The 15,854-nt window shown below is 47.4% G+C and overlaps 1 protein-coding gene across 3 annotated transcripts in view; it reads left to right on the plus strand.

Annotated features, from left to right (window-relative positions):
• scml2 (Scm polycomb group protein like 2) overlaps positions 1-15,854 on the plus strand; it is a 38,556-nt gene that overhangs the window by 9,632 nt on the left and 13,070 nt on the right. For 2 of the 3 annotated variants that reach the window (XM_062528398.1, XM_062528399.1), the window contains exons 1-3: positions 3,531-3,743; positions 12,041-12,339; positions 14,500-14,617. The exons of the other annotated variant lie outside the window; for it this stretch is intronic. In XM_062528398.1, the coding sequence (XP_062384382.1) occupies positions 12,100-12,339; positions 14,500-14,617 (358 nt within the window). In that variant the 5' untranslated portion in view covers positions 3,531-3,743; positions 12,041-12,099. Of the gene's footprint in view, positions 1-3,530; positions 3,744-12,040; positions 12,340-14,499; positions 14,618-15,854 lie in introns of those variants that run through there. 3 annotated transcript variants of the gene reach the window in all.

Genomic DNA, 15,854 nt, shown 5'->3' on the forward strand with positions numbered 1-15,854 from the left:
ATCTTCTCCTCTGCCGGCCCCAGCGTTAACTGCTGCAGGAAATGGACATTTCCTTGAGCTTGCTGCCTGCAGGTTGTTAACACTGTTGTTCTCTTGTTTTAAAACCGCTCCGCATCAAACACTGCTGTTCTCTTGTTTTAGAACCGCTCCGCATCAAACACTGCTGTTCTCTTGTTTTAGAACCGCTCCGCATCAAACACTGCTGTTCTCTTGTTTTAGAACCGCTCCGCATCAAACACTGCTGTTCTCTTGTTTTAAAGTCGCTCCGCATCAAACACTGCTGTTCTCTTGTTTCTGCAGGTGGAGGTGTTGGAGGCATTTTCCAACAAAATCCTCTGTTGTTTTCTTGCCTTGAGCTGGATACATTTTTTTGGCTCATTGGAAAGAATGGAAAACATTAAAACAGGAAAAGCAGCGTTATTTTGAGCTTTAGGGTCTCTGCCTTTTTGAGGAATAATTATTTTCAACTGCACATGTAGGGCATTTTCAATTTGTATTAAAGCCACACAGACATGTCCAAGGGGAAAAAGAAAAAGAATAATTTATGTGGGAGATATCATTAGTGCTTGGTGATGTTTTTATTCAGTTGCTGCGCAGAAAAAAATAATGTGAGGAAATGTGCAGAGGTTGTGCTAATTTTAAAAATCCTCTTCTTCTGGTATCAGTTGTCTTATTTTAAATGAGCAAGAAATCTAACCGATTGCCACTTTCCAGCATTTCTGCTCCATCTTGGAGTTCTCCTGAGCTGGCCCATTGGCCCTCTTTTTAGACTCCCAGTGGAAAAGGAGTTCATCTCTTCAATTCCTTGTGCGTAATCAGACAAAAGATGGCTAAGCCTATTATCTTGGTGCCAACTACTCAAATGACTCCTTTTGTGATGTGACATGAAATTCACCTTTAATCAGCTACTCTCGCCAAAACTGTTTAGATGGCTGACATCACGTTGCTGAGCATGAATGGTGTCTGATTATTTTTTAACTGCCTCCTCAGATTTTCTAACCCCACTATTTCCTCCTTTTCAGTGGACATTCATAATTCCAGCCATGCATAATGTAAGCTTTTCTTCGATGAATACATCATTTTAGCATTTGCTATTGTTGTGTTGTTTGTGTGGTAGGTGTTGACATCACCTGTGAAAGAGGCTATTTTTTCTCTAAGGTGTATAAATTGGTCTCCCGGGTGTTGGGACTATTCTGCTCCTCTTTCTCATGACAAAAGCTCCTAAGCAGATAATTAGCAGCTATCGCCTCCGTAGCCACGCATCAGGAGCAGTGTGTGTGTGGGGTGGCATTTTCCCCTCTCTTTCACACTCCATTGTTTACCTCTCTCCTGACTGTTGTGTGTGTGTGTGTGTGTGTGTGTGTGTGTGTGTGTGTGTGTGTGTGTGTGTGTGTGTGTGTGTGTGTGTGTGTGTGTGTGTGTGTGTGTGTGTGTGTGTGTGTGTGTGTGTGTTCTTGTGGAGGAGGGGGGGCAGAGTGTGTGTGTGTGTGTGTGTGTGATTAAATAAACTAGCAAAGATGGGAGATAAAGACTGAGGAGGAACTCAAGTAGAGAGAGTAGAGAGGAGGAACATCTCACTGCGGAACATTCTAGACAAAAGAAGCATGCGTTGGTCACATACATACTAAAGGGTTCTCTTCCGTAGTTTTTGTTTATCGTAGGTTATGATGCGTGACATAAAACAAAACGACCTGTTGCATCCACTTGTATATGTGTTGTGGTTAGATTATTTTATCCAACTATTTGGTCAGTTGGATTAGTCAGTTATGGATTATTGGACTCATTGATTGGTTTGCAGTTTTCAAGGCCTTTAATTTGAGTCATTTAATTTTTTCAGATTCAACACATTTTAGTTGTCTTTCAGTAAAAAAATATGAAGTAATTTTTTTTAAATCCTCCAACTTATTGATAGTTAAATTAATAATTTTCCTTTTACTGTATTGAAATTACAGCAGTCGTGCACAGAGCCTTGATGTGTTTTTTACTTGCAAAAAAAATATTTACTACTTTTAATTTGATTTTGATTTGATAACTTTATTTATACCCGGAGGTAGATTTGGTGTGCAGACAAGTGAGTTGGCACTTCATTAACATATAACATACAACATAATGGACATTAAAACACATCAGACCACAACTCACAACAGGACAGGCAATTAGGAACACAGACATTATGACACCACAGACAGGACTGATGGTAGCCAATTGGAAGCAGACATATAAAGTGCATCAGTGCATCTCATTGATAAATACAAAAAAATAATAAAGATAAAAAGAAAAATAAATAAACTAATAAAATAAATCAAATAAACTACGTGATTGAAGCAATGCTATTTTTTGTGAAATGCAATGTGAATTCTGTTAAAAGGAATGTCAATTTAGAATGATTTAAAATGATTTAAAATGATTTAATTGGTATGTCAAGGCTCAGCCTTTTCAACAGTCTTGGGTGTAAAACTATGGCATGTGCTGTCTCCGTGCCAACGTGAAGCAGAAGAGAGTAAAAGCTCTTTGTTCTGAGCCTGCTGTTCTTGTCCCCCTGCCTTTGTGTTGTGAGCAGTTAACTGTATTTGCATTAGATATGCAGTCCTCTCCTGGGGAGATCACACCTGTAGGTGCACACAGTTGCTTTAAAGCACCTTTTCTTCTCCCTCTTTCTGTCTTGCTCTCTCTCGCTGTCTTCCTCTTTCTTGCTTTCTCTCGCTGTCTTTCTCTTGTATTTTCAATTTTTCCTTTTAGGGCATGGCAACATTTTTGCATGTGGGAAGTCAAACCAGTTTGTTGCCTCGTTTTTTTTTTCTTTCACAAAACAGGAAGTGGTGGCGTGTTAAAAATGGCATAATTGGTCTATAGGTTGTGTGTGTGCAGTGTGTCAAATCTTGCCTGGCTGGCCCCTTCCTCTCGTGCTAAAAAAGGGAAGGGGCTTGGTGAGGAAGGGGGTTAGAGACCAAGGGAGGGAGAGAGCGAGAGAGAGCGAGAGAGAGCGAGAGAGAGCGAGAGAGAGAGAGAGACAGAGAGAGAGAGAGAGAGAGAGCTGTGAGGGGCAGTGCCGTTGCGTGGTGTCACCATTTCCTGGTTCTTGAGAGCTGGCTCTCTGGGGAGGGCAGAATGAGTTTGAGTTACGGAGAGAACCCCCCCCCCCCCCCACCCCCCTACCTCACGGGGTGTCTGAACCCACTAATGCAGCCAACAGGAGCAACCCCTCCACCCTGCCCCCCCCCTCCACCCCCCCTCCTCTGATCCATCTGAACTCCCCCCAGGCCTCATGCACCCAGAGTGGGTGGGAGGGGCCAGCCTGCACCATGTGACTGAGGAGCGTTGCTTGCCAATAGTGTGTGCTGACGGCATCCAACCCCCTTCAGCAGCACAGAGCCACTCCCTCCTCCCTCTCCTCCTCCCTCCTCCCTCTCTCCTCTCCTCCTCCCCTCCCTGTGTAGCGTCCCCTCCCCCCTGCTCCCGCATGCTAATCAGCGCTTCCTCATTGCTGCTGCTACGCCAGCAAGCACCATCAGCGTGGAGGCTTTGTTATGTTATGGGCTGCTGGTCGCTACGCCGACGCTCACTCCAGCTCCACTCTGAGGGGAACTCAGGAGCTCCGTGCGCACGAGAGGAAGCTGATCTGCAGGACTACAGCGCAGCGCTGGTGGAGAGTATCGGCGTCTGGTTGGTGTGCTGAAAGTTAAAGCTCTGTGCTCTGTGTTCCTCCCGGACTCTTGAGTTGCCGGCCGCCCGGTCCCATCGAGGTGAGTGTCTGCGCTGCTCTCTCTAGCTCCTCTGAGTTGGGGTGTCCACTACCGGCCTTTTGTTTGGGCCGTTTCTGACTCCTGTTGGGGCTTCGGTGTTGGTGCCTCTCGTGTGTGTGTGTGTGTGTGTTTGTGTGTGTGTGTGTGTGTGTGTGTGTGTGTGTGCGTGTGTGTGTGTGGTTTGAGCACTGGATGTGTAAACGGTGACAGTGTCCAAAAAGGAGGGAACATAGTGCCTGACACAATGGCAGAGCTTCTGAGGTCCATGTGATTTGTGGAAAGATTTAGAGGGGTTTAACAACAGAAATGCTCATTGTTTTCATTTATGTTTTATCAGTGATAGGTGTAATTTAATTTTGAATTACCTGTACTGTTTAAAAATTAACCTTGTTGGTTGTGTTATTGTTGAACTTAATTACATTTGAAAAGGAGGATGTTCTGTGAAAAGCCTTGAAATGCTTTCAGATGGATTCTTTTAGACTAGATTTGATAGGCATACACATACACATCAAAACCAAACGCTGTGTTTTCTGTAGTGCCTTTAGATGAGTGTTCCTTTAATGTGTATTGTTTGCCCATAACATATTTAGATGTGTATTACTTTAATGTGTATTGTTTGCCCATAGCATGTTTATATGAGCGTTACTTTAATGTTTATTATTTGCCATAGCATATGTAGATGAGCGTTACTTTAATGTTTATTATTTGCCATAGCATATGTAGATGTGGAGCTGGAGAGATGCAGCCTCCCAAACTCAATCCAGCTCAAATGAGATTAAACGGCTGGAATCTAATTATTGGAGAAGGATTTCTGTCTGAGATGGTATCAGCAGGACCCGAGCCAAAGGATTTTTCTACAATAGACTACAACGCTTGTTTGACATCAGATACTCCAACAGATTGTATTGTTTAATTAAACTGCCTTGGGCAGTAGGCACCCTACCCCCCCGACCCCCCCCCCCCCCCCCCAACCCTAACTGCCTCTGTGCATGCGGGTCCGATCCACCGGTCCTCTGGTCCTCTGGTCCACCCACATGTGGTTCTGATTTCTGGCCACCGAGCTTCGTGTTCAGCACCAGACCCAGGTCCCCAGTCAGGATAGTGCAGCTCCAGAGGCAAATGCAAATATGTAGAAAGGGGCAATTAGCAGTGTGGCTACCTTGGTGCCTCTACTGCCCTCCCCCAGACCCCCCCCCCCACCCCCCCAACCCACAGGTCACTGGGTCAGGCTGAAAATGACGTACTGGCGACCGGCTCCATATGCACGAGCGGAATAGCGGACGGGAAACGTGATGTGATGGACAGGCGCTTTGCCCTCTTTACCCGCGCTGTGTGTTCCGTATAGAGGCGTGTGTTATGGGAATGAGAGGGAGAGAGAGAGAGAAGAGAGAGAGAAGAGAGAGAGAGAGAAGAGAAAGAGAGAGAGAAGAGAAAGAGAGGGAGAGAATAGAGAGAGAGGAAGAGAAGAGAAAGAGAGAGAAGAGAAAGAGAGAGAAGAGAGAGAGAGAAGAGAAGAGAGAGAGAGGAAGAGAAGAGAAAGAGAGGGAGAGAATAGAGAGTTAGAAGAGAGAGAGAAGAGAGAGTGGGAGAGGGAAAGAAAGAGAGAGAGACTTTAAGTGGCTGCATGTGTATCAAATGAGCCTTCCTCTTTAGTGACAAAACACAATGCTCTTTCTCTCTCTCTCCCCCTCTCTCTCTCCTTGTTTCTAATTAAGCACATGTAGGAGTAATGCTTGTCCAGCCCTGGCCTCTACCCCCCCCCCCCCCATGGGGAACAGTGCTGAGGCAGCTGTGTCCATTCTCAGGCCCCCAGATGCACTTAGTGAGAGCGCTGGCTTGGGCCGCTCTGGCTGCACTGAAACGCGAGAAGTTTATCTGCTGCTGGCTGAGACGCCAGCGAGAGCTAATAAAGGCCTCCGCCGGGCCACCAGGGAGCAGAGGAGGAGGAGGAGTAGAGGGAGCAGAGAGAGGAGGAGCAGGAGGAGTAGAGGGAGGAGGAGGAGTAGAGGGCGCAGAGGGAGGAGGAGCAGAGAGAGGAGCGGGAGGAGTAGAGGGAGCAGGAGGAGCAGAGGGAGCAGGAGGAGGAGCAGGAGCAGTAGAGGGAGCAGGAGGAGTAGCGGGAGGAGGAGGAGTAGAGGGAGGAGGAGGAGTAGAGGGAGCAGCAGGAGGAGCAGGAGGAGTAGAGGGAGCAGCAGGAGGAGCGGGAGGAGGAGGAGTAGAGGGAGCAGGAGGAGTAGAGGAAGGAGGAGGTGGAGTAGAGGGAGCAGTAGGGCCTCTTTTTGTGTGATGCGCACAAAGCAGCTCTATGTGCTTCTATGTTCCACTTGCACTGACGGATGGGGTCGGCACTTTGGAATTGCAGATATCTGATACCCTGTTGCAGCCCATTGTGAACGCAGCTGAGTCGGAGAACACAAGGAGCAGTAGGAGTAGTCGCAATCCCACTCCGACACACACACACACACATGCAGTCGCACTCTCCTACAAGATTTAGCAATTGTGTCTCAGGCAGGCCTGCAAATGCAGATAAATATTTTATTAGCATAGCCTCAACGCCTCAGCTGAATTTTGATGAATTCATAATGAGGGAATAATTCAGTGCAATATTCATGTAGGCTAGTTTGAAAAATAAAAAATAAAACACGCTGGTTTTGTGCTGAGAGCCCACAGTGTTTTTTTCTCTTCCTCCTGAAAACCTTTATTACAATCATGCCATTCCTCTCTGCCACCACAGCATTAGCATCCTCAAGCCCAGCATTTCATAGGGTGCTGCTGCTGGTGCTGCTGCTGGTGCTGGTGTGGGTGTTGTTGTTATTGTTGTTGTTGTTGTTGTTGGTGGTGCTGGTGCTGCTGGTGCTGGTGCTGGTTTTACCGCTGGTGGTTTTGCTGTTGTTGTTGTTGTTGTTGTTGTTGTTGTTGTTGGTCGTGATGCTGGTGCTGCTGCTGGTAGCAGAGGTTCGGCATTTTAAAGAAGCGGCAAAACAAACAGCTTTCCTAATCAGTCGGCAGCACAGCTGTGTTGCGTTTCCCCCAGAGTCTGGCCCAGACCAATGAGAGGAGGGGGATGTGAACATAAGACCAATGAGAGGAGGGGGATGTGAACATAAGACAGTCTGGCCCAGACCAATGAGAGGAGGGGGATGTGAACATAAGACCAATGAGAGGAGGGGGGTGTGAACATAAGACCAATGAGAGGAGGGGGATTTGAACATAAGACCAATGAGAGGAGGGGGATGTGAACATAAGACCAATGAGAGGAGGGGGATGTGAACATAAGACAGTCTGGCCCAGACCAATGAGAGGAGGGGGGTGTGAACATAAGACCAATGAGAGGAGGGGGATTTGAACATAAGACCAATGAGAGGAGGGGATGTGAACATAAGACCAATGAGAGGAGGGGGGTGTGAACATAAGACGCCAGATGAACTCCTACAGGTCCAGAGTGCTGTGCCAGAGTGGGAGCAGCGGCATCGATGACTTCCTCTAAAGTACCCGATACGTGTTCTAAATGGTTCTAACTAGTCTCTGAAATGGCACATGGAAATGAAACATATCAGAGCACTGTCAAGAACAGAAGAGGTGTAAGCAAGAGAAAATTGTGTGTGTTTGAGTTTGTGTGTGGGAAAGAGACCTAGAGAGAGAGAGACTTAGAGAGAGAGGGACAGAGAGAGAGAGACGGGGAGGTGTGGCAGTGCAGGTGAGGCATGGCGCTAGCTAGGATTACCTGTAGGCTTGTGAGGGCTGACCTGGGACCTGTGCAGGTGAGGCATGGCGCTAGCTAGGATTACCTGTAGGCTTGTGAGGGCTGACCTGGGACCTGTACAGGTGAGGCATGGCGCTAGCTAGGATTACCTGTAGGCTTGTGAGGCCTGACCTGTGCAGGTGAGGCATGGCGCTAGCTAGGATTACCTGTAGGCTTGTGAGGGCTGACCTGTGCAGGTGAGGCATGGAGCTAGCTAGGATTACCTGTAGGCTTGTGAGGCCTGACCTGGGACCTGTGCAGGTGAGGCATGGCGCTAGCTAGGATTACCTGTAGGCTTGTGAGGCCTGACCTGAGACCTGTGCAGGTGAGGCATGGAGCTAGCTAGGATTACCTGTAGGCTTGTGAGGCCTGACCTGGGACCTGTGCAGGTGAGGCATGGCACTAGCTAGGATTACCTGTAGGCTTGTGAGGGCTGACCTGTGAAGGTGAGGCATGGCGCTAGCTAGGATTACCTGTAGGCTTGTGAGGGATGACCTGTGCAGGTGAGGCATGGCGCTAGCTAGGATTACCTGTAGGCTTGTGAGGGCTGACCTGGGACCTGTGCAGGTGAGGCATGGAGCTAGCTAGGATTACCTGTAGGCTTGTGAGGGCTGACCTGTGCAGGTGAGGCATGGAGCTAGCTAGGATTACCTGTAGGCTTATGAGGCCTGACCTGGGACCTGTGCAGGTGAGGCATGGAGCTAGCTAGGATTACCTGTAGGCTTGTGAGGGATGGGGAAAGCGAAAGTGCCTAAAAGAGTAAAAGGTCCGCACACTTGCTCTCACTTAGTTTACTATATTCAAGACAAGTTACGTTTGGAGCCGCACGGCTCTTCTTCAGACTAGAAAGCGAAAGTGGCCACAGAACAGGTTTTGTGACATAAATAATGTGCTGCTGATCTGCTCTGTGATCTGCCACTCCAGCTGGCTGACTCACCTACGTCACCTTGATCTCTTTAAATCCTTTTTCTTACTTCGTCTGATGGTCTTCAAAATCACTTGAATTTAACGAATTGTCCGATTATTTTGCAGTAGTTGCCTAGCGGGAGATTATTTTGCAGTAGTTGCTGAACTACTGTTTTCTTGATTTCACCATTTTTTATTATCAAGGCATCACCTCAACTTTAGCTGTTTTGAGCCCAACGTTCTTTTTCTGAGTTTAAAGAAACAGGAACACTGTGAAGCCTTGAGGAAGAGAGCGGACGCGTGGAGGTGAAACAGGACACTCCTTCTATGCAAAGTGTGTGTGTGTGTTTGTGTATGTGTGTGTGTTGCGAGTGAGTGATCTGAAAAGCAAGGCCAGAGGTCTTTGAGCATTGTGATTTAAAGTAGTGTGTGTGTTTGTGTGTGTGTGTGTGTAGGGCGGGGGGATGGGTAAGGCGGTTACATCAAAGTTGTTTTTTTTTTCGGCGGGTTTTGCTTTTTGATCTCCTCGTCTCCAGAATATGTCAACAGCTTCACCTGCGCAGAATCCTTCTTGCTAGAGCAGCGGTTGATTGGAGCGTGTGCAAGTGTGTCTGCGCAGAATCCCTCTTGCTAGAGCAGCGATTGATTGGAGCGTGTGCAAGCGTGTCTGGCGTTGCATGAGCTGCCGTCCGTAACCTCCTTCGTCACTTCCTGTTGACTCTTCCGCTGACTGATTGAGATTCTGCTGTGATTTGCTCTCTTGGATATTCTGTCCCAAGTCTGACTGCCAGAGTGCTGCTGGAAACCAGAGGGATGTTCCATCAAGCTCGCCGATGAAGGTGGTGCTGGACAGAAATAGCCTGGCTTGAAGTAGCGTAGACTTTCACTTGAGGCTGAAGCCATTCCATTAACTCAAGACTTGCCTTTGATTATTCAAGCGAGGCTTAGGTCAGCTTCATGTCTGCTCGTGATTATCCAAGCGAGGCTCAGGTCAGCTTCATGTCTGCTCGTGATTACTCAAGCGAGGCTTAGGTCAGCTTCATGTCTGCTCGTGCAGGAGATAGAAAAGCAGACCAAAACAGTAGATTGACGGAAAGAGGATCTATGTCATACAATTAAGGCAACACTAGAGGATTTCTAGACCAGGTAAACCGATTGGATTTTGCCCTGCAGCTCAGGCTGGGAACCTGCACATTTATCTCTCCTGCTTCCTGGAACCAATCACAAACCAGCTTATCCACCAGACGGCAGGCGCAGCTGGATTGTTGGTCTGATTGAGGGACTATCCAAATGCGTACACAGTGATTTGAACTATGCCCATTGATCACGCCTCTTGTGCAGTGGAAATACAGCGCAAACTCCCCAGACTCATGTTCGTCTTAAAAGATTGAGTTCAGTCTGGTGATAGCCCGGCTAGTTCCAGAGCCATATGTTCTGGTTGATTCACAAGCACCTCTACCTCTCACCTCTACAGAATTTTCATGTTTGAAAGTAAAAAATTACTAACTGAAATTGAACATAGAGAGAAATAAATGAGATGGTTGCCTGCATAAAGAGAACAATAAAAGCATTTAAAGAACAATGATCATGTTTTGAAATTATGTGTACGTTTGTTTGTCTTCACTCTTGAACAAAATGAGTGAATGAATGAACAGCATAACCTCAAAACACCTTTAGCATGGGCTATTCAAAATGATAGACTATAGCCTATGCTCTTAGGTTTAAAGGGATCAATTGTTGTCTAGGTGTAGGTCGTCATCTGGCTATTGTCACCCATAGGTCTTATAGTTCTGCCAAAGTTTTGGTGAAATATAATTGTCTGAAATGCAATGGCTTCAATTTGTCATTTAATATTTAAAGATGCACTATGCAAATGTTTCACCTTTACGAACCCAATTTGATGGTAAACAAACTTATAATAGAATCACTCACCTGGCATAGCTATACAGTGTAGACGTAGCGAGTCGCTACTGAGAAAACCAGCTAAAACCAGCCTGTAGTGAGGTGGATGGAATATTCCCCAGGCTAAAGCATGGCTCAGGAGAGAGGCTACCCAGACTAGCCCTCCACATCTCCAAATCCCTTTCCAGTTTGCTGTTTGAATCAAGCTTTTGCTCTAAAGAAATCAATAAGGATAATCCTAAAAGCTTCAGAGTAAAAACAACACCCTACTATCAGTGGTCCGGTCTGCTCTGAATGACCTTCACCATGGCTGTAACTGAATGACCTTCACCATGGCTGTAACTGAATGCGCCTGAAAAACACAGATGGGAATAACGGTATTCAAAATAAACAGCCTTTCTTTTCTTTACAAGTTATGGATGACTGTTTCCGTCGTTATAACACAGCTACCATTAATGACAATAGAGAGCACTATGTTACTATGGTATACTACACTCACAGCCTAATGAGCTCATTGAAGCTGTTCTCGCCATGAAAAAGCACCGCATTACTAGTATACTATACTCATTGAAGCTGTTCTCGCCATGAAAAAGCACCGCATTACTAGTATACTATACTCGTTGAAGCTGTTCTCACCCAACCAAGCTCTCTGAGCCACAGTTACCTGTGAGTAGGAGAGGGGGCAGGACCACCGCATAACTGATGATGATTGGTTGAAGTAGAGGTCATGTCATGTCATGGCAAGTTGGGCGGGTGTTCACACACAAACACACTCACAGTCGCACACACACATGACCAAGAGACGATCTTGGGGAAATTTCAACATTTTGTCTTTCTGTTGATCGCTTTGCGAACAGCAGTAATTCAGACCACAAAACTGCTGCACTAACTAAACGAGATGTGAAGCCCGGTCTTAACGAGGAGTGAAGCCTGGTCTAACGTGACTGCTCAGTTTACAAATATAACTCAACATGGTTACTTTCCTAGTTACTTTTATAATGCTGTAAGTTGCTAACTCAGTTACTTTTTAGGGAGAAGTAACTAGTAACTATAACCAATGACTTGTTTTAAAGAAATGTGCTCAACACTGCTGAAAAACAGTTTTCACATAACATAATGGCCTGGCCTGTGATCACATGATATGCTAAAAGTGAGTGCTAACACAAGGCATGTCAAGGCCGTGGTGAAAGTGAGTTTAATATATCACAGAGTGGAACGTTATCTCATGGAATCGTTTAATTGGTCAGCAAGTCACCATAAAGTGGCATGGCCAGGTTTTCTATCAATCCGTAAGCATATCGATACAAACACAACTGAGGAGTGGACTTCAGAAATGGTACATTGTTGTGTGTGAGCAATGAGATGGACTCGCATGATGCTACAGTCCAGCACATTGATAATTAACAGCACGTTTTACATTCTGATTGGAACTGATTCTGATAGCAAGTGATATCTCCACTTGGATCTCCCTCTCCATGTGTGTACGTTTAAGTTGAAGTAGAAGCCTGTCAGATGTGTGTTTTAAAGTGCAGTGGAGGTTTGATGTGTTTTAATGTGTGTGTTTTAAAGTGCAGTAGTGTCTGATGTGTGTGTGTGTGTAGTGTGTGTGTGTGTGTGTGTTTTCAAGTGCAGTAGTGTCTGATGTGTGTTTTAAAGTGCAGTAGTGTCTGATGTGTGTGTGAGTGTGTGTAGTGTGTGTGTGTGTGTGTGTGTTTTCAAGTGTCCGCCTCTCTCCCGTGTGCTGCAGTCACCAAGGCTCCGCCCCCTGCCCTGCTCCCGTCGTTGGCGCCGCGGCGGTCGTCCAGCATGCAGTCGCCGTACCGCCTGCCGCACCCGCTGCCCCCTCTGCCCGTCAGGAAGGGCGTGCGCGGCCGCCGGCCCAAGAGCCAGACCATCGCCATGCTGAAGGCCGCCGCCGAGGCAGCAGAGGCCGCCGCCCACAACGGACCCGCGGTCACCGGGGGCAACGCCGCCGACATCATGAACCCCGCACCCCAGCTCACGCCCAGACCCCACAAGAAGAGAGGGCCCAAACCAGGCAGCAAGGTAACCACCTACACCCTAACCACCCTTACCCCCCCTACAACTCCCCTACACCCTACACCCTACATCCTAACCACCCTACATCCTAACCACCCTACAATGCACCTACACCCTAATGCCCTTACACCCTAACCACCCTACACCCTAACAACCCTACACCCTAACTACACCCTAACCATCCTACACCCTAACCACCCTTACCCCCCCTACAACTCCCCTACACCCTACACCCTACATCCTAACCACCCTACAACGCACCTACACCCTACACCCTAATGCTCCTACACCCTAACCACCCTACAGCCTAACCACCCTTACCCCCCCTACACCCTAACCCCCTTACACCCTAACCACCCTACACCCTAACAACCCTACACCCTAACTACACCCTAACCACCCTACACCCTAACTACACCCTAACCACCTACACCCTAACAACCCTACAACCTAACCTCCCTACACCCTAACCACCCTACACCCTAACCACCCTACACCCTAACAACCCTACACCCTAACCATCCTACACCCTAACCACCCTTACACCCCCTACAACTCCCCTACACCCTACATCCTAACCACCCTACAACGCACCTACACCCTACACCCTAATGCTCCTACACCCTAACCACCCTACAACCTAACCACCCTTACCCCCCCTACACCCTAACCCCCTTACACCCTAACCACCCTACACCCTAACAACCCTACACCCTAACTACACCCTAACCACCCTACACCCTAACTACACTCTAACCACCTACACCCTAACAACCCTACAACCTAACCTCCCTACACCCTAACCACCATACACCCTAACCACCCTACACTCTAACCACCCTACAACCTAACCTCCCTACACCTTAGGGTTACACCCTACACCCTAATCCTTAACGCTCCTACACCCTAACCACTCTACACCCTAATCCTTAACTCATTCACTGCCTTTGACGTCTTTAAACGTCAATTTAGACACATATGTTGACTGCCATTGACGTCTATTTGCACGTGATGCAGGGAATAAATATGCTTACTTCTTACATCAAGAATGGAAAACACGTGAACGGTATGATCCATTTACATTGGATATTGCGATATAGACTAACAACAACCTTGCTAGTGCTAGCTTGCTAAGTCTAACATCCTGTTCAGAGTCTTTAGCGACCATCAGAGTCCCTAGCAACCTTGACGAGACTGACGAGATAACAGTGCAATCGTGGTTGACATACTACTGAAACGCTAACGTTAAAAAGTTGATTTTCACAAAAAGATCGTTTTCTCCATGTTTTGGTCAAAAACAGGTGTTTTTAGCAAAACTAACCCATGTTCTACTGACGATTACTAAAGAACGGAAAACGATAGAAACAAGCCGTTTTTTCCTGGTGAAAGAAGAGAGTCTACTCTTTCATTTGGTACCTTCGGTGTTTACATAGTCATAAAGCTCACTGTTCGGTGGATCTTGGAAAAACAGTCAAAATGCTGTAAAACGTCTGGCAGTATGGAGCGCTCTGCACTGAAAATCGCTGGCAGCCAATGAGTTAATGCTCCTACACCCTAACCACTCTACACCCTAACCCTTAACGCTCCTACACCCTAACCACTCTACACCCTAACCCTTAACACTCCTACACCCCAATGCCCCTATACCCTAACCCTTAACACTCCTACACCCCAATGCCCCTACACCCTAATCCTTGACGCTCCTACACCCTAACCCAGCTCATGCCCAGGCCCCATAAGAAGAGGTAACCAAGCACCCTATGAAATGGCATTGCTATGACATGATGAAATGACATTGATATGACATGGTGAAAGAGGTGTGTGCATATGTGGTTAATCGGATCCTTTGTGATGGAGTGTCAAACATGTCATGTCTTTGTTTGCCATGATTTTGCCAATGATTACTGAATCCAAAGTCAACACACTGAATAATCAGTTTCTGATTGCACTTGGCTAAGCATGCTTCCCCTCACCACTGCTTAGACCATAGACTATATATACAGTCTATGGCTTAGACAGACCAACTGCTCCCCCTTCCCTTCACCGCTGCTTAGACAGACCTCCTCAAGTGAACCTGAGAGCCAAACCACTAGGGGGCCTGCACAGAGTGGAGATGAGCGTACAACAGCACACATGTGAAGACTTCTCTTTGTTTTGGTTCTCTAGAGGAAACCTCGAGTGGGTCCATCTCTGGTCAGCACAAGCTTGACCAACCTGACCTCAGAGCACAGGCTGTCTGCCATGCAGACGCCAAAGGATGGGTCCAACAACCCAGTCTCTACGGGTAAGCCTCGCTCTTGCCTTTCTCCCTCTCTCTCTACGGGTAAGCCTCACTCTTGCCTTTCTCCCTCTCTCTCTACGGGTAAGCCTTACTCTTGTCTTTCGCCCTCTCTCTTTACAGGTAAGCCTCACTCTTGCCTTTCTCCCTCTCTCTCTACGGGTAAGCCTTACTCTTGTCTTTCGCCCTCTCTCTCTACGGGTAAGCCTCACTCTTCCCTTTCGCCCTCTCTCTTTCTTTCTCTCACTCTGTCTCTCTCTTCCTTTCTCTCTCACTGTCTCTTTTCCCCTCCCTCTCCTTTTCTCTGTCTCTTTCTCTCTCTCCTTCTCCCTCTCTCTCCTGTTCTCGCTCTTCCTCTCTCACTCTCTCCTGTTCTCTCTCCTCCTCCCTCTCTCTCCTTTACTCTTTCTTTTCTCTCCTACTTGCTTTCTCGACTCTCCTACATTCCCCTTTCTTTTTTAGTCAGTCCTTCCATGTGTGTCTCTTTCCACACACACACACACACACACACACACACTAATGCGTGCCAGAAAACATGCTTGCTCGGCTGTCCATGTCTTATAGGAAACATGGCCAATGAATCATGGAAATGCTGAATCTTCCTGTGTAGGAGGCCAAGACTAGAACACACGCACGCACGCACGCACGCACGCACGCACGCACGCACGCACACACGCACATACACACAGACACACTATAGCATTGGCTCAGCTGGTCACACACATACACACACACACACACACACACACACACACACACACACTATAGCATTGGCTCAGCTAGCCATAGCAGGCTGGTGTGCAGACGTTGAGCCCAGAGCTGCAGGGCGCTTTGTTATTATGTTGGCGCCTCTGCAGTGCGTCAGGCTTGTATTTCCCACAATGCTCTCTGTGCCAACCATGGAGCACAAGGACAGGACATTGAAAAGTGTACCCGGGCCACCCATAGACAGTAAAAGAACGTTCGCTGCCCCCTTGGGGCCACCCCAAGCCTGCCCCAACCACAGCTTCAAATGAAAATGACTAACAGGAGATGAAATATTCTGAAGTGGTGTCCTAGGGTCTGAGTATACTAGAACACAGAGTATGAGTTGGTGTCCTAGGGTCTGAGTATACTAGAATGCAGAGTATGAAGTGGTGTCCTAGGGTCTGAGTATACTAGAATACAGAGTATGAGGTGGTGTCCTAGGGTCTGAGTATACTAGAATACAGAGTATGAGGTGGTGTCCTAGGGTCTGAGTATA

The sequence above is a fragment of the Sardina pilchardus genome, chromosome 23 (assembly GCF_963854185.1).
Source record: "Sardina pilchardus chromosome 23, fSarPil1.1, whole genome shotgun sequence".
Lineage (NCBI taxonomy): Eukaryota > Metazoa > Chordata > Actinopteri > Clupeiformes > Clupeidae > Sardina > Sardina pilchardus.